At 36.5% G+C, this 18,590-nt stretch overlaps 1 protein-coding gene across 2 annotated transcripts in view; it reads left to right on the top strand.

Moving 5' to 3' along the window:
* LOC110474601 (ubiquitin-conjugating enzyme E2 E2) overlaps window positions 1–18,590 on the top strand; it is a 200,784-nt gene that overhangs the window by 8,173 nt on the left and 174,021 nt on the right. For both annotated transcript variants that reach the window (XM_021538108.3, XM_021538105.3), the window contains exon 3: window positions 4,988–5,038. In XM_021538108.3, the coding sequence (XP_021393783.1) occupies window positions 4,988–5,038 (51 nt within the window). The remainder of the gene's footprint in view (window positions 1–4,987; window positions 5,039–18,590) is intronic.

Genomic DNA, 18,590 nt, shown 5'->3' with positions numbered 1-18,590 from the left:
CACCTTAAATAGCAACCTTTCTTACCCAACATGTCAAGATTGAGAAACCTGCTGCATATCACAATTACAGTTCAGACATGGAATTGAATTGCTGTCCTTGAAAACAGCAGGCATCTTGTTACCTCTTAAGTAGAAAATCTTAGCATGACCTTTGGATTGAGAGAAGTGTAACCATTCTTGGCTGACATAGTAGTAGCTCAACAAATAAATGTATTGTTTTGCTTGGCTCCTGAAGTTGCTGGTTGAAAATCTGTAAACTTTTATGTCCAATCATGACTTTTTAAAATAAATATCTGTGCCTACAAGGAATTGTGAACTGTACAACTTTAGTTGTGATATTTTCATCATTCAAAGCAGTTGCAGCCCTAAGGAGGAGCAAATAAGTGATAGATGAAATTGGTTCAAAATTAAACAAAATTGAGCATTTCCCACTATCTCCTCTTTTTTTTGTTTTCCTGAGGGGTTTATCACAGAATCTGGAAATTATAATTAGCATGTTGAATATGATGGCAAAATATGGAGTGCTTTTTCTTACAAGAAATATCCTTGTCATTTATCCATAATTTAGTAAGTAGGTGAGAATATTTCTTTTTCTCCAGTATGAACCTAACCATCTTTAGATCAATTTCCTGCTCAGTCACAATTTATTTAGTATTGAAATACATACCAGTGACTGCATTTTTAAGTATGTTCTAAGCAGTATATTCTCTGGTATAGGGTATTGATTCATCTGGCTTTTATAAGTAGAGAGACATGTAGTTTAGAAAAGTGGATGTGGTAAAAATAGTTTACTGTCATGTAATCCTTTATTTTATTTCTTTTCCTATTAATAATCTTGGGGAAATTCTCTAATGTGTTCACATCTTTCTTAGCTTTAGAGAACTATTTCATGAAGGAAACAACTCAGTCCCTTTTGGCATGGTACAGCAATAAATATGTGTCTCTGAGAATTAATAATATTTGAAATCCGCAATGTACTTTCATGCTTCTGAATTTACAAGTAGATTAACCTTTGCACCATTACTGGAAGGCAACTGTGTTTGTTCTTTTCCATTAGTTAAGTGGAGAGAAATTTTTTTATATGTCTGTATTTATATGAGAGAGAAGAGTTAGATGACTTCTCTAAGACCAAACAAAGTATCAGATCTGACAATGCAAATAAATTGTCTTATGCGTGCAGCCCAGGGCTTTGATTACCAGCAAGGGCCTCACCCCCTGCCATCATCCCCATTGTCCAATATGTAATAAACCATAATGTCATTAGTTTAAATATAAACTGGATATATGTAGCGATTTTAATTTAGAGGGTTTTCCCTCTCTAACATTTCTAAACATACCTGTTATTGAGGCAGATGCCAGAAAGGACCCTAAAAAAATGTTTTGTTGCCAGAGGCTGCATATTCTCGTGGTGAAGCCTCTGTGGTCAGTGAAGGAAATGAGGCACGTCCTCTCGTATGGCAGCTTCTGAGGGCAGCTCAATGGGGATAGAGGCGAGTGCCAGAGCACGTGCAGACAAAGGGCAGCTTACACACTGGAGGTCTCTATCAGTGCACGGCTCTCTGGGATGCTGTCCGATGATTTAATTGTAACTTTGAATGCTGTGACATGTGAACCAGCTACGTGTCAGCTGTTCTACAGAAACTGTTTATGAATGAGCTCTCAGCATGAATACAAGGTAAATTAAGGTTGCGACAAAAGAAATATAAGGTGTATAAATTAATTTTAGTTTGGGACACCACAGAGCAGGAGAATAAACATGGACAGCTTGCTGAGGAGCAATTGATGGACAGCATTGTATTAATATGTTTATCTTGTTTGTATAAAAATAATCATGAATTAAACATCTTTGTCTTAGATGTTTGCAAGGGCAATGATGTCTTTTGAATATTAATAGACAGTACTATCTGATAAATTTTTACATCTTGAAGCAGAAAGGTGGTTTGTCTATGTCTGCTAATCACAGATTACCTTGATAAAGGGCCATTTTAGTGCTATTTGCATTAGAAGTTTTGGGTTGTACTAGAACAGATGGAGAAAATGAGAAACCATTTTGTTTTCAGAATGTAAGGAACGTGGGTTAGGATTTAGGAGGAAGAATGTAAAGTTTTTGATCTAGGACTGAAGCTGTCAGTCCATTCTTGATGTGCCTCATTCTCACTCTAATGCCATCAAATATTAACTATTTTTACTACTACATGTAAAACAAAGGAATGATCTCTGACTTCAAAAACAAGTGCAATGCCATGATTCTGTAACTTCAAACAAGGCTGAGAAAGCTAAACAACTCATAAACCACAAAACTGAAGTTTTCGTGCAGTTTAGGTTTTCTGTAATTTGAATTTGTAGTACTATAAATTTCAAAATAATGGCAGAATTTTGTAATATACAGAAGACATATTTTAAGCATTCCCACAGTTATAAGATCCCCCTTCTAAAAGTTGTGATTTGTTAGGATTGTCTAAAATGGGCTAACTTTTAAAACAACATTTTTGTTGTGTTTAAAATTCACTAAAAATGGGATGACTTTCAGTGTTACTATAATGATTTTGTGCTTGATTAAGCAGATTGTGCCTGTATTTTTATAAGAAAGTTATGATATTTATTGGAGGAATTCTGTATGCTGGATGTACAAACATCTCAATGAGTAGAAAAAGCAAGTAAAGATCAAATTGCTTTCCCTCTACAGAAATAACTTGGTGTGTTTGTGTGTACGTAGGGTATACACCAGCTCTGTATGTAGGGTATATACACACAGCTGGGCAGCTATTCAAGGACTTCACTCGGAAGCATCAGCCTGGGAGTGTGCAGACATCATTAACAACGAAGCTGCCCTGCCTGGAGTTCAAACTCTGGCAGGATGCCTGTCATGTCTTTATGGGTGACCTGGAGGATATGTCAGAATCCACTCTAAAGTTTTCAGATGGCACCAAGTTGGGTGTGAGCATTTGGTACATGCAGAGGCATTCTATATTATATATGCCAACATACCTGAATGCTTGTTTTGATAAGCCATTTACTTTGCCTGTATTTATATGCATAGAAGTTAAAGACAAGCCAAGCATCTGGAGGAGTATTTTTATCTTTTCAGTGATCTCATCAGGTCTTAATAAATGATTATTACCTCTGCCTACAAATCTTGACCATGTATGTCCTAATTATTTCAGAATGTGAATGATAAAGGCTTGAGTTCCTGGTTCAGGCCAGTTCTACTGCTGTTGGTCTATTTATTCATTAGAGCCATAAAATCAATTCATAGTGGCACAAGGGGAATTTTGATAATGTCTGTGAGACTCCTTAGCATGCAAGATTGTGTTTGGATTGTAGCATTATATAAATAATTAAACTGCTCTTTTTTTACTTTATATATGCCAATATACCTGAATGCTTATTGTGATAACCCATTTTCTTTACCTGTATTTATATGCAAAATGGGTAACAGTTGTTTTAAACAAGGTATGTGTAGGTCAGGCCTGAACCTTTGGCTTGTGGCTTGAGCACCTGTCTCAGGAATTTGAGTGGTATTATTGTGTTATTATTTCTTTTTTAGTGTATGGAGTAACAGGAATAGCTCTGTGCATGAAATCTTATGAAGGAGAAGGCAAGAAGAAACCACTGAGGATGTATTGAATTGTTTTTCTTTTCCTTCCTCATTCTAAATGTTTATGTTTTTGCACTGAAGTAGCCTATGAAAAAAGCCTTGGACATAGTTAATAGGGAAGTTGGCATTTGCAGTCCTGCTTTATGGCATTGTAATCTGGCAAGTCTTTGGGAACTGTAAACTCCTACGAGTTCCTTTGGGAGCTCTGTATCGTATTCTGCATACTTAAATTTCTTCAGAGGTCAAGATACTGGCTCTCATGCAGTTGCTGGTGCAAGGGAAAAGAGCCCCCAGTGCCAGCTGTGGCAGAGATCAGGTATTTAAGGACTTGGCTGGGAAGCATCAGCCTGGGAATACCCAGAAATCCTTAACAATGAAGTTGCTCTCCCTGGAGGAAGAACTTTGGCAGGATGCCTGTAATGTCTTTATTGGTGACCTGGAGGACATGGCAGAGTGCACTGAGAAGTTTTCAGATGACAAGCAGTTTGTACATACGGGCAAGGCTTCAGCTCAGAGGGATCAGGCCAGGCTGCAGGAGAGAGTTGACAGAGAACTCATGAAATTTGACAAGGACAAATGAACACCATGTACATGGGGAGGACTTACCCCTTGCTCAGATACACTGGGGATCATCTCTGTTCTGAAGTATGTGGGGGCCTTGGCAGACAGCAGGCTCAGTGTGAGGCAGAGACAAAGGCTGGGCTGCCTCCTGGGAGGTATTAACAGAAGCATAGTCCATAGACAAATGAAAGAGATTTATCTGCCTTTACTCAGCTCTCATTAGACTGTATCTGGGATCACATTTACCCAATTTTGTCCCCTCTGTAAAATGAATGCAGATATCATAGCAAGTCCAGCAGCAGGTCCCCAGGCTGACCAGGGAAGCTTTCCCCTTTGGGGGAAGCCAGTATCAGCCCCCTCAGTATGCATGAGGTTGTGAAGTCCTGGGTGGGGTTATTCTGGGCAATTATCCTTTGAGTTGGGGGGTTTTTCCCTGCCAGTACAATATACATAAAGAAGCTAAATACTCTGGAGGGCAAGAACTGTAAGTCATATAGTTGAAAGGGAAATAGAGAAGGAGGGTATATGAGATATTTAGTAACTGTGTAAGTGAGCCAAGGAGCTGAGATTCCTGACCTATGGAAAAAGTGTGATTTTCTAGGTGGCTGCTCATGGTATTTGTTCCATATTGGATGTTCATTTTTCAGAAAATATTTGGTTTTTACTTCTACATGTTCTTGCAAAGTTTCATGAAACATTATATATCAACTTTCAACCAGGAATTCTAAGAATTATATTTTGTTACTATTGATTGATGTAGAAATGTTCATAAAGTTGAAAGAAACAGACTGAAAAAAAGTCCTGATAGTATTTTTTTTTTCTTTTAAGAATTCAGAAAGAACTTGCAGAAATTACATTAGACCCTCCTCCGAACTGTAGGTAAGTTCACCTGGATTTTATTAATTTGGAATACGGAAATGAAATGTATGGAGCTGTGGAAACTGCATAGGAGAGTGAAGTTGTGCTGATTATTTAGTAATTTTGGAATAAGACCTGATAGATTATATGTTGCTTATATATTAAGAATTGATATGACATACATTCTGATAACCAATGTAGTGGCATACATGGATGAACTCTGTGATGTATTAATAGATACGGGACAAATATCAAATCATCCTTCATTTCAGATATTAAATCAATAATATTTTGTTTGATTCTGTAATCTTGCTGGCAGTTGCTTGGTATATTTGATTCCTTTCTCAAGTTGTTTCCTCAACTTGTTAACACACTGTGAATATAATGAAGAAAGGAAAATGTTATAGGCACAAACTGTTAGTAATTTTCTGACTGTGTTTCTTGCAATCAATTGAGATATTTGATGGACACTTCCTGAATTGGAGTATAGCATCATATGGACTTTCTGACAATGACTGTGTGCTTGTTTGGTTTGGGTTTTTTATTTTGTTGTGGTTTGATTTGGTTTTGTTGGGGGTGGGGGTGGTGGGGGTACAGATTGTGGTTTTTTTGTCAGTATGTTTCCTTCTGGTATGTTTAAAATTGGCTTTTAAATGAATGATGATGTAGACCTTGAAACCCTCACTGTCTGGTGTCTGGGGCTGTGTACAGTTGTTTTCAGATGGCTGTCTCAGGCTTCTTATCTGTCAGCTTGTGACATATGGTCAGTGTTGGAGCTGGGCCAGGGCTGCACATTGCTGTTTAAAGCTACTGCACCTCTTGTGGTGAGAGGTTGGGCTCAGTGCAGAAGTATAGCTTCCACCCAGTCCTGCCAACCCATTTCAACTGATGTGGTTAGTTGGTTTCATTCTGTTACTGCACTAAAAAGAAAGATTGATAGAAATGGCTGATTGCATGCAGCGTTTATAATGAATCCCAGTATGTTTCAGTATCGAATTAACTAAGCAACTGGTAGTAAAAATGACAGTCAGCTTTATTGTTTTGGTCTCTTGACAAAAGTAAGTGTAAGAAAATACTCTAACAAGATTTGATGTGGTTGTGCTGGATCTCAAGATATAAGTCAAGTGGCTATGTACCAAGGTGCTGCTTAGTGAAGTAGCCTTGCAGTAATAGCATTCAAAGAGTATTTCAGTCAATTAGGATGAACAGTTTTTTGCTGGATAAAACATTTTAATAGCTAAGCTGTTCTGTCATGCTTACGACTATGTGTGAGTCTTCAATCACATCAAAGCTGTTTCATGTGGCAGATTTTACTTCGGTGTTGATGACTGATGCCTATTAGCGGATTGATTTGCTGAGATGAATATGAAACTTCAGTCTGTTGTAGAAGAATGGTTAAGTCTTTGAACTGAGAGTAAAAGACTTACAGGTTTTTACAGCAGTGTCATTTTTTCTGGTTTTCTGAAACCTTCTCTTTATAACAAAGCAGTTGTTTCAGTATACAAGATACTATTATATTTGATTTCTTTTTTGCTAGCAAGTATAAAGTAAGCATTGACTGTCTGAGTGGAAAGCCCTTTAGTGACTTGCAATTTACGAAAAAAAACCCCAAGTAATCTGGAGGTTTCCTGCATTTGTTGAATTATTTACTCTAATGATAAAACAGCAATAAAGTGCACTCCCTGATGCTGTTTTGCAAAATCACATCTAACTTCATGTGTCTGCTGCTTTAGCACAGTTCTTAAGATGCAGAATCACTTCATGTTGTGATAGATAGATTGATAGATAACCATTAGTAACTTTAATATTAGCAAATATGTTTTTATAGTCAATGCAGAATCACTTCATTTAGTTTATGCTTTGTTGACATAGTCTAAACAGTGTTTTCATTTGAACTTCATCTATTTTCTGTTATAGTTAAACGGTGCAAAATAAATACATCAGCCAGGCATGATTCTTCAGAATAATGAGGAAAACCGAGCTATTGTACTTACCCTAAAGTATTGATACATCCTTTCTTGGTTTTAGTGAAATTTAGGTCACTGTTAAAAGACATGTTACCTTTTTCTATTAAAAAGCCTAACCATATTTCATAAAGGTAAGTTCATTCCAGATGTAGGGTGCTTGAAATGGTTGTGATTCCATCTTATCTTCACTGTATGTACTGCTTCATATATAAAATAAATCCCTGGGCAACAGGAATGTGATAATTCTGAAAACTAAATGTCATAGGAGGTGTGAAGAAAGTGTTATTTAAGAATACAGCTATCTTAAGTAGCTACTTAGGAAGTTCTGATAGGAAGGCTGTTTAGCTGAATTCAAACTTAGGTGGAGTATTGCAAAACAATTTGCAAGGCTTTTCATTAACTACAGCAGGCCAAAGCTTCAGGTTTCTTCCATTCATGAAAAAAAGCCCCAAATGGGATAGTATTTGTAGCACAGTAGCATCCCTCAAATGCATGGTAGGCTACACAGTCACTACAAGCTCGAAGGCAGCTGCAGCTTCCACTGCTGCAGCAGCTGTGATCTTAACATTTCCCCCACCTCATCCCTGTGAAGAGAATAGACTGTATAATCTTTGTATTTGTTTGGAAGACAAAAAAATCTTGCTCACAAATGTGCTTTGGAATTGGCAGATTATCACTGCTGGGACTTGCAGCATCTTTCCAAAACTGTGCAAAGTTGTGGTTTTCAGAGTCCCTAAAAAATTTGGCACTTCGGCTTTTAAAAGAAGATGTAATATTATAAGAAATTAGAGTTGCCTGCCTCCCTACTTCCTTTCCTGTAGTTTGGGTACTGGGTGATAGAGCGAGTCCTCTTGGCTCCACAGACTTTGGCTCCTTCCTCAAGACTGAGAATGTAAAATGTTCTATGTGTAAAAAAGCCAAGCTGGGGCGGTGGGGGTGTGGGAGTTGAGCAGTGTAATCATTGCTATTTTTGGAGGAAGGCATGTCATAAAAAAGCCTGTTATACTTCACATTTAACAGAAAGAACTGGATGGTTTTCAGTATGTGTTGTCCCATCCCTTCCCCTATTTTACTTTTGTATTGAGCTGAATTTACTGGCAAGAACAGTCTTGAATGCAAAGCTGTACATTTATGTTTTAAATCTGCAGCATTGTGAAATTTCAGTTTGTCAGGATATAGTATACCTAAATTGTAGACATTTGCCACTCCTTTTTTTTTTTTTCTCTCTCATTGAAATATCAAATTTGATTGCTAGAAATGGCATACATATTATGCTCCTGAGTAGTGCAGACTATAGCTTTTCTCACAGGCAATAAGGTCCTCATATTTAAGTGTCATTTTCCTATATTGCCTTGCTGAAAGAGGGGAACAGTTGGAAATACTTGTAGCTAAAATAATGCCTTTTCAAGCTTCCCCATATTTTCAGCTGCATTGTGCATAAGACAAAAGATTTCACAGAATACTTCTTGTATACTATTTCCCTTCTCACTGGCAAGAGGACAACATCTCTGTGACAACTTATACCAATTGCTTACATGGGAAAATAATATTTGGAAAGTATTTAATGTATTTTTAGCTTCTTTCAATGTGAACTTAGCAGCTGGAAACAAGGAGAGCCAGCCTGAAGTGAATAGCAGCTCTCTGTGGACACCACTTGGAGCAACTGCTCAAAATTTTCCTATTAAGTCACTAATATTACCTATCTTCCCCCTCATGTATTCTTTTGGTGTTCTCTAGTGTACTTTTCATAATTCTTCTCTTTTCTTTGTATTTACTGCAATTCCTATTATGTTCTTTACATTTCATTTCTTTTACGCTCTAGCAATATAGGTAAATACTTGGGGCTCATAAATATACTGTTAAGGACTGTGCAGCTTAGTGGGCAGAATTACTCTCATTCCAAAACAATAGTTTAAAATCCTGTGTGTACTCCTATCTCTTCAATTTGTTTGGAATCATTATGTTAATTCCTTTCTTTATATACTGTCTGCAAAATTGATAAGCAACCAGTGTATGTGATTTTAGTATTTTGCTTTTGAAAACTAATCACATTGATAATGCTTAAAACAGTTCTTTTTGGGGTGATGTTGAGAACAGCCAGGTGGAATGGCAAAATTTTCAGTTTGACTTAGGGAAAGAGGTTAATGTGCCTTATGGATGTCTCCTGTATTATTATTGACTGTATGGAGCCTGACATTTCTGTTTAATACTGCTTTGACTATGTTTTCGATGAAATGTTGAGGCTGGCATCTTCACAACTCCATGTGATTATGTGAATTCCAACAATTTGAGTTATTGTTCTTGGGGTCATGTTTAAACTCCTACCTAGTGCTACTTTAAAGCTAAGGGATGGCAGAAGTGTCAGGAGCAGAAAACAAAAGGGAGCACAGTTATCAGGGAAAGACTGGGAGGGAGAAGATGATCAGCTTTGCTCTAAAATGCAGAGGAAGAGAAGTGGAGGGGCCAGGAGCAGCAGGTACAGCAAGTGTCTATCCTGCAATTGTGCTCAGTGATTTTGATTGTTTGACTTGGGGAGGCATCAGTCTGTTGCCACAGGCACACTGCTGTGATGCATGTGATGCTAATGTGTGAGCAGGATGAAAAAGTGGAGAAAAAAAAGCTTTCTCTGAATGCTTTTCTTTGCAAACATTTCCAGCCTGAATTCAGGCTCCCTTCCCACTGTGTTACTCATGGAGTTTCCTGTCTGCCTGTATAGCCTTATTTTGATCTGCTGCTAGTCACCTTCTTGAGAACATGTGACACAGAACTTTGTATATACCTTAGCCTGGTTTCTTTAGAATATACAGCAAATAGCAAAACTTAGTCAAAAACAGAAGCATGGAAGTGGTTTATACTAGGGTGCAGGATCCTGTTGGTTTTAAATCCATGTTGTATCACCAAGGATAGGGATGGGTGAAAAATTTCAGTACTCACTGCAACTGCTTTATGTTTTACTTTTGAGTCCCTTTCTGCTCCAAAAGCAGCAAGAAACATGTCCCAAAGATATGCAAGTTAACAATCACACAGGGATTATATTTTATAATAGCAATCATACTGCATTTTATCACTTGAATTAGATTGCTGGGTTTTTTAACTGGTGAGATTTTTAGTTTGTATTAACATGGTACCTTGAAGTACCTTGGATGAAAAGTGTCAGGTTACCTTTTAATATGTAAACTTTTCTTTCTTTTAGTTATTTTCTTTTAGACAGTGAAGAACCATAATTCATGCTTTGAGCTCTGAAGTATGTAACTATATTAAAACATTTCTTTTAAAATATCTGTTTATTTTCACTGTAAAAGTGACCTTTCAATGTCATATGGTCTACAAAGCATCTGTTTTTTAAAAATAACACAGATGTTTCTTTTCATGGGTCTTCCATGTGTCAAGATGCAGTGTACTTGGAAGTACATCAGAAATATAGCTGTTTATTTTAGTGATCTGATATCTTTGAAAATCTATGTTTTATATGAAAAATTATTAGAGAGCACTGAACATTTTTCTTGTTATTGAATAAACAAAGTTTTCGATATCTGCTTGCTTGCATTATTGCTTGTGGTTGTGGGGTGATTTTTAGGATTGGTTACATGCAATGCTCAAACTTCAGGACGTGTTGTGGTCATTGGTGGCTTGAAATGCTAGCAGCTTTGATGAAGGCAGGAGAGGAAATGAAAGAAAGAAAGAAAGGCAGTAAAGGGAACCTGCCACTGGCTGCCTGCCAGGTCTGGCAACTTCACTCAGTGACGAGGATGTAAGGAACTGTCTGACAACACCCATTAATACCTCCCAGCTTAACAATACCTCCACATGATTCATGCCTGTTCTCCCAGTTTTTGAATGATGACAACTTCTCTCCCAGGAGGAGAAGAAAAGAGAAACTAGTGTTAGAGAAGAATAAAAGTACTTTAGCAAGCACCCTGTGAGAGCAGACCTGGAAGGTCAGGGAGATGCCAGAGCACATTCTATGGCACAGCTGAAGCAGGGAAATGAGACTGGGGCATAAGGAGGGGTCTTGAAGATCACTTGTTCCTTGAAGCAGGAAAGGGCAAAAAAATGCTCAAAAAGCAACCTGGGATGGATATGGGAGGGTTCCTTGATTTTTGCAATATGCTTAGTGTAGAAGGTAACTAAATCTCTGGTTTAAATTGTAAGTTGGGGAAGGTGGTGTGAAGAACTGTTACAAGGGTAAAACGCAACACTTTGATGCTTTTAGTGTGGGGAAATCTGAACAGAGAAATTCTTTTCCAGCAGTTTCATATTGAGTTACAGCTGGTCTTTGTAAGTCAGTCTCCTACGGTGTACAAGAGCAGTCCCCAATGCTTTCAGCTCTAGAATTTTTTAGACCACCTTTCATAGACATTTCTTTTGCCTTGTCCTAAATAGCTAAACGAAGGTGTTGGTTTAGATGGGAGATTTTTTTAGTTTGTTTTTTGTTTTTCCTATGGGCCAGAATTTGATTTTATTATAAAACTGGTATTTTATATGCGTGTTTTTGTAACCGCCTCTTAAAGCCCTCAAAAAACACACACACACAAAAAAAAACCCAACCCCTAAAATATAAGTGCATTAAGTAAACAATCATTGCTTGCCAGCAAGGGAAGCAAAATCACCTTGACTGAGACTTTACATCATTGCTAGAAGACTTTGCAAAGAAATACCTGAATGTGTAGATTTTATATATAATTAGCTATTTTTGTGGGGGTTTTCTTATTTTTTTTTTCCTTAAATGTAAATTAATTTCTAGTATGAAAACTATGTAAGGGTCAATTTCTTTACAGAAATTTGGTAGAGGGAAATTATTTGAAAGTCTGACTGTAGCAGCTACTACTGCACTGAACAAGCAGACACTGCCATTTCATGATAATCATGTAAAAAACATGCTTTTATTAGCAGCTCATTACCCTTTAGTAATTTACTCATTATTGAATAAATGAGGGAAATGGAAGATATTTTGTCTGTTGGTTGGGACTGACAGCATAATGAAGTATTTGTTTTCTTCAGTAAATGGCACAATCTCCTAACTGCCTAACACTGTTGTCTTCAGTAAACCACATTTGAGTAGATTTGAATTCTGCTCTTCCCTGTAATACTTAAATCCCCTCCCTTTGGAAATCTATTTTTAAAAAAACAGTCTTTCTCAGTTGCAATACCACAATTGTACAGCTTTTTAACAGCTATTAACTTTTAGTGCACTTTATTTTTTGGGGGGTGTTGTTTGTTTGTTTTGGCTTTTTGTTGTTGCTGGTTTTGTTTTGATTTTTTAATGCATAGTTGTGACAGTCTAGGGCAATGTTGTAATTTTTCTTTTGCTCTTGGTATATATGGAATGTGTACAGATTAACAATTAATAGATTGAATTTAATGAAATTGTTTTCCATAATCTCCTGACAGAAAAGCTGCAGTTTAGGACTAAAAAGTCATGAACTACTAATGGAGCATGCTTTGCAATACTTTGGTAACAAACTATTAAATTGATCTGGTTGCTGTTTTCTTGGTGAGCAATAAAACTTATTTATGCTGTACTTACACATTTGCAGCTTTGTTACAAGCTTTTTGGGGTATCTAATTGGCTGCAGCTTTGAATCATATAAACATGCCAAATGTTACTAATTACAATTAAGATATCTACTTGAAATAATCTTTGTTTTCATTTTCTCTGGCAATTTTTTTTCACTTATTTACATGCCTTTAATTTTTCATTTTAGCAGTTCTTGCAACACTTTAATTTATTTTTGTTTCAAGGCTGTGGAATTGGATTAAACAGGGTTTTTAAATACTTCCATGTTGCTTGGAAAGAAGCCAGTTACTGTGTATTGGCTTAATAGAAACCATGCTTAGCAGTGCCTCACATATGGCAGCTCGTGTTTGTGTGGTAAGGCATTATGTATTTTAAATATTACCTTTTATGTGATAGTCAAATTTATGCCAGAATCTGAAGTTTCCTCTGATTAATGTTAACATTCTGGGGTTTTTTAGGGAGAAATGTGTAGTCAAATACATAATTTACTGTCTGCTTGGCACAAAAGCCATATTTATGTGGCCTTAATTAACTTGAGATGCATACTGTGCCTAAAGAGGGCTATAGGTGAGTGACAATATGCTTTCATAACACTTGTAGCCTTTTAATGTTGTAAATATTGTGGAGGCCAAGATGATGATTCTGTAAGTAAGACTGAAATACAAGGGTTTGTGTTCAGTTTAGTAGATTGAGTTACATTTAAAGAATAAGCTGTACACAGTTACAGCAATTACTCTTAGAGTAATGACACAGCTGACAACTTAAATCTTGAATTTCTAAGGGTTTTTTTCTGGTTTGGGTGTTATTGTTACATTGTTTTTTTAATTATGTCTTACTGTAACTTTTCTGGAATTTGGAGTTTAGTATAGCCTCTAAGAATTTTAAAACTTTTAAAGGCATTTATTCTAGATTATCTTGCTGTAGTCAGTCTTTTTGTATAAAATTCAGCAGTGATTTCATAGTAAAATTTCTTTACCAGAAAATGATGTTGTTATGCGGTGGAGAAACAGTGAATAATTCCATTCTTTCAAAATGATTGTCTCATTTTTAGTACACATTGGTTTTTTGAGGGAGGAGGGCTTTTTATTTCTGCCAGATTAGCTGATGTTTGATTTAACTTTCATTTGGGAGGTATTGACAGTAAATACCACTGAATACTCATATCATGAATCTAATAGGGATTTTTATCCTTTTTATTATAACTTTAAAATTGTCAAAGGAAATTCCATTCTTTCTATGACAGCAGTGCAGTATCTTCTGCATATATCATAATTCTATGGGTAATGTACAAAACCTATGGTAACAAACTAGATTTTACACTTTAAGGTCTTTTAATTCTAAAGTAGCTTTTAGGTTTAAATATGTTATTACACTAGTTTATGATTAGTCTGTTTACACATAAGAAGGCAGTATTTAGGATTTTATACTTCTAAGCTACACAGATAAATATTTTTTAAACAAAATTAAATTATGCTTGGGATAACTATATGGTGTCAATTGTATGGTCATTTTACCATAGATGGGATCCAGAGAATTTTAAAATTCGGTACAGTCTCATTATTTGTTACCTTAGCCTAAATGGGATAAATATACATATTGCCTACAAAATTAGGCATGTTATAACTGTTCCAAAGAACATGGATAGAATGTAACACATTTAATTTTCAGAGAAGTTTAAGACTGAAAAATTAGATGTCTGCCTAGTATGCAGTTTCAGATTTGTTGATATAAATAATTGATTGCTAAGCTCATAGCTATGGCATTTAGGGTTGCAAACCAGGGATTTAAAAAAATCTTCTAAAATTGGGGCTTGGAGCCAGGGTGGATTCGTAGGAATATTGGTTTCAGAATCACTGCAGTAAACACAGTGCCAGGTTTTGCAGCAGCATGAAGTAACCATGGAAGGGATTCATTAAGCATTCTAGGTTAAACTGTTGGCTGGAGTTAACTGGGCTTGAGCGTTCCACAGGAATTTTGAGAAAGACCCTAGTGTTAAAATGGACCTTCCCATTATTTCAGATTTTGTTGGATAGCTTGAAAAGCAGGGCATTCATGACTGAGCCTTTCTTGGAAGAGTGTCTGGCTTTTGATTACAGGAGAAAAGTTAGCTTTGCTTCATGTTACACTGGAGCATATTCCTTCTTCTGCAGCAGGGATCATGGGGCACACTTGGGTTTGCTCATTCAAAATATTTAATGGGAGTGCACTTCTTGGCACTGCACCTCTTCAGAGAACTCATACTGCTGGCTGGGTCAAAACAGCTGTAGCTTCCTGTATCTCCTGCATACAATCTGCCACATTGCCTGGCAAAAACAGTCCCTGGAGTCACTGTGTCTCGGGTACAAAGAGCAGGTTCTTTGTCTCCCTTTCAAGGTACTTGGTGAGATCGGCTGTAGTGGAGGGTGAAAACCCAACACTCAAGGTGCCCTTCCTTGTAATTGGCTGTTTGTTTATTTGTGTTCTGTTACACATAAAATAAGACCTGTCAGTCTATAAAACTATTTCTAAAAGAGGATTTGCTTCACTGCCATGTCTTATTCACTGCAATGTCCTGTTGGTAGCAGTAAGAACAGTAAAACACTTTGACACACTGTGTGCACATTACAAAAATGAAGTGTCATATTAAAAATGGCTGTAAACATTTTCACAGTCGCTTGTCATTACATGTTTGAAGGTGGGAAATTTTTAGAGAAGACAACTCAATCTTCTTCTTTCCCTGCATGTCCAGGCTTCCTGGAAGGGAAGATGTATTTACTTAGAATGGGATTTCAGTGGGCTGTTGTGGACACAACTACTACAATTCTAGCTGTCTGAGTACATTCCTCAGCAATCTGTCAACATGGTGATTAAGTATCGATGCAAGAGGTCTATTTTGAATTTTGATCCAGCATTAACAAAGTTAATTTTGGGGTGGTTTTTTTTGTTGCTACTTCTTTTTGTTTGTTTGTAAGCAGTAGAGTTTGAATAATAAGGTCAGGTTATAAAAAGTATCATTGCTATGTAATACTGTCTAGCTGATAGACATCACATAACTCAAAAATCTCATTTGTATCTGGAATTACTGTGGTGTAAATCAGATTTAAATTCATGATTCAAGTATAATGGCCTTCTGCATCACAAAACTTTCTAAGTGATATTTAATTAATAACATATATTAACCATGACTCTTTGGGCATATGTGTGGGGCTGGCATTTTCAGGTTGGTACAAATGCAGCCTCAAAAGCCCACAATGTGGTGGCTGTAGGATGACGCATTCTGAAGATGTTCTACAACAACCTGCTTGCTCCTTACTGAATACAAATAACTGAGGGATGACAGCTATCTCAGTTTCAGTAGAATCTTTATGATTTATATGATAATGATAATTTTATTCTGCTGCCAGTACAGAGCACTTTGCAGATGGATATCAAGGTTAATTGTCACTTTGAGAAGAAGTGAAGCACAGTCTGCCAACCTGATGCTGTGCTCAGCTGAGAAAGATAATTGTTATTCAAGTAGTATTTAAATGAGCTCAAATGCTGATAAACACACAACCAAAATACTTTCTTTTTTTCCTTTCATGTTTATTCACTGTGCTAAAGAATGAGGTCATTGGTATGTAGAAATACCACTAATGGTCACTGTAGTAACGACATGCTGAGTATATACAGAACCTGCAATGAGTGGGTTCCTCCTCCCCCATGTGTGGGCTGAAGGGAAATACTTTAAACTTGAGTTCCTCTTGTCAACACATCCTAATTCTTCTATGTGGCTGGTTGCTGGTAGCAGTTGCACTGTTACCATATATATGACTGCATATGCACTGTGACCTGACCTAACTGGAGCACCTGAGACATTTAAAATCTGCACCAGGACTTGTGACTTCTAGGGGGTATTCCCTGCTCCATGTATCTCATGGTAGTTTTAAAGAGAACTTCAATTTTTTCCCTCTGGGCTTGGGGAATTGCAAGTAGCTCAGCGCCCAAAGAAACAGTGCAGAAACATGCAAATATTACTATAAATTAGAAGGCTGGACTTTTTGGTATTCTTGGTAGCTTCACAGCTTTTTAAGGGAGATGATCAGCTGTATGCAACAATAGAGTTCTATATTCCAGAAGGCAATGGAGCTGTCCCAAAAACTGGGACTGACTTTATTCAATTTATATAACCCCTTTCATCCTAGGGTCTTCAAGATTAAGGTTTTACTGTGGATTTCAAAAGATTTCAATTGAGTAGAATGCATGCACTTCATTCCACATGCTACCCCTCGAGAGGATTTGTTTTTTCCTCCTGTGCTGTTTGAAAATTATTGGCTGCAGGAGTTTCTTAGCCTTGAGAACTTTTAGGTAATTTTGATACAGCAGTATATATCTTTATAGCTGTTCTTTTCTCCACTGTCAAACTGGCATTTTCCTAATTTATATGAAAACTTCCAATCTATGTTTAGCAATTTGTTTGTTGCTAATATTCCAGTGAAGTTGGTGGGTTCTGTTTGTTTGGTTTTTTTTAGTAATTTAGAATGTTAATTTTATACAATTTCTGGACTAAATTAATAACTGATGTAACTCTACTGGACAGACTATATTATAAATATGCCAAGAATTTGTACCAAGCACAGCAAAATGATAGAGTTGTTACTTTCAAGACTTTAAGAAGTAAAAATAAACTTGCCTTAATGATTTATATCAAGGGAATGATTTTTTTTGGTGACAATTCATAAATTCATGGCTAAGGTGTTTGCATATTATTACAGGAAGATGGTTTATTACTTAACTGGCAAGAGACCACTTGTTTGCTAATTCTGTTATTTCATATGCATTGTAGTCCTGTGGCTAAGAAACATAAGTGCTTAAATGACTTGTTTTCAGTCCTAAACACTTCCATACGTTCCTGTAACATTTTTAGAGTCTCTATGGCTTAGTAGCTTTCCACATGACTAATGCAGATTTTAACAAGCAAAATGGAAAAGGGCCAACTCGTAATTGTTAGTGCAGTGGCATAATCACCCATACATGGTTTGTTTATTATAGCTCAGCAATAGAAGAATGTTTCAAAGAGAAAACACGCGGACATGATTAGTAAGCAGCACGGTGATGTGGGACTGTCCAACTACAGAAGTGTTCTAGCTGGGTTATTAATTTACTTCAGGATATGCTTTCATTTTCTTATCATAAGGGGCACTGATAATGTCAGATTTTAGTAGCCATTTACACTGAGTTACTAAGAAAAAAATACATGAAAGGATTTTTTTTCTGGTGTGAATGGATGTGTTGCAGAAGTGTGGTGAATGCTACATGTTGTACAAGCTACCAAACTGATTAGAGCTTGCTGAATGCAAATATGAAAAGAGGAAAAAAAATCTGGCAGAAAGACAATTGTTTTTGGACAATAAAATGTTTAATCAGATGGTTATCAAAGATATAGGTAAGTAACTTCAGCATTTATATTGTAGCAATTACAAAGGCTACAAAATAGGCATTCTTTCTGGCTGTGTATCGATTGACACAAAATGGAATTGGAAATAGCAGAGCAGTGTGATAAGTAATGGGGAGAAGACTCAATTGCATAATAGTTGCTGTTACTGCTCTTCAATCTTACTTTGCTGAGTTTGTTGGAAGCAAGTTTTAAAACAAAAAACAAAACTAAAAAGGAACAAAAAAAATGCTCGTCCATTAAATAGAAGAAGCTATATTTGCTGCTTATATGTGGAAAGTATATTAGTATCTGCTTTTCAAGCGTAAATACCATTCAGTCTTAAAATTTCCACTGAGTTTGCAGATTAATTTTGCTCACCATTTCACTCACCCTTTAGCAAAACAGTTGCCTTGCAAGTCTTATGCTCTTCCAGCTTCTACTATGTGTTCTTTCATACCCCTGACACAGTGACTTGAATCATCAACGTTTTCTAGATATGCAGGCTACAAAAGCTGATGAATTGGTTGAATTAGTTTTAAAGTGATTTTAATTAAAATGTGTCCAGATTTTAATTCTTTCGTTTCTGTCTTAGGGTTATATTGTGTCTATTGATGTTTAAACTGAATCAATGTAAAACTTGTTTCAAAATGTTCTTTTCAACTTTTTGACCACTTCAGCTAAAAATTGTCTTAA

This window comes from Lonchura striata, chromosome 1 (genome assembly GCF_046129695.1).
Source record: "Lonchura striata isolate bLonStr1 chromosome 1, bLonStr1.mat, whole genome shotgun sequence".
Lineage (NCBI taxonomy): Eukaryota > Metazoa > Chordata > Aves > Passeriformes > Estrildidae > Lonchura > Lonchura striata.
Note: the sequence above shows the minus strand (reverse complement) of the source record. Positions and strands in the feature narration are given on the sequence as shown.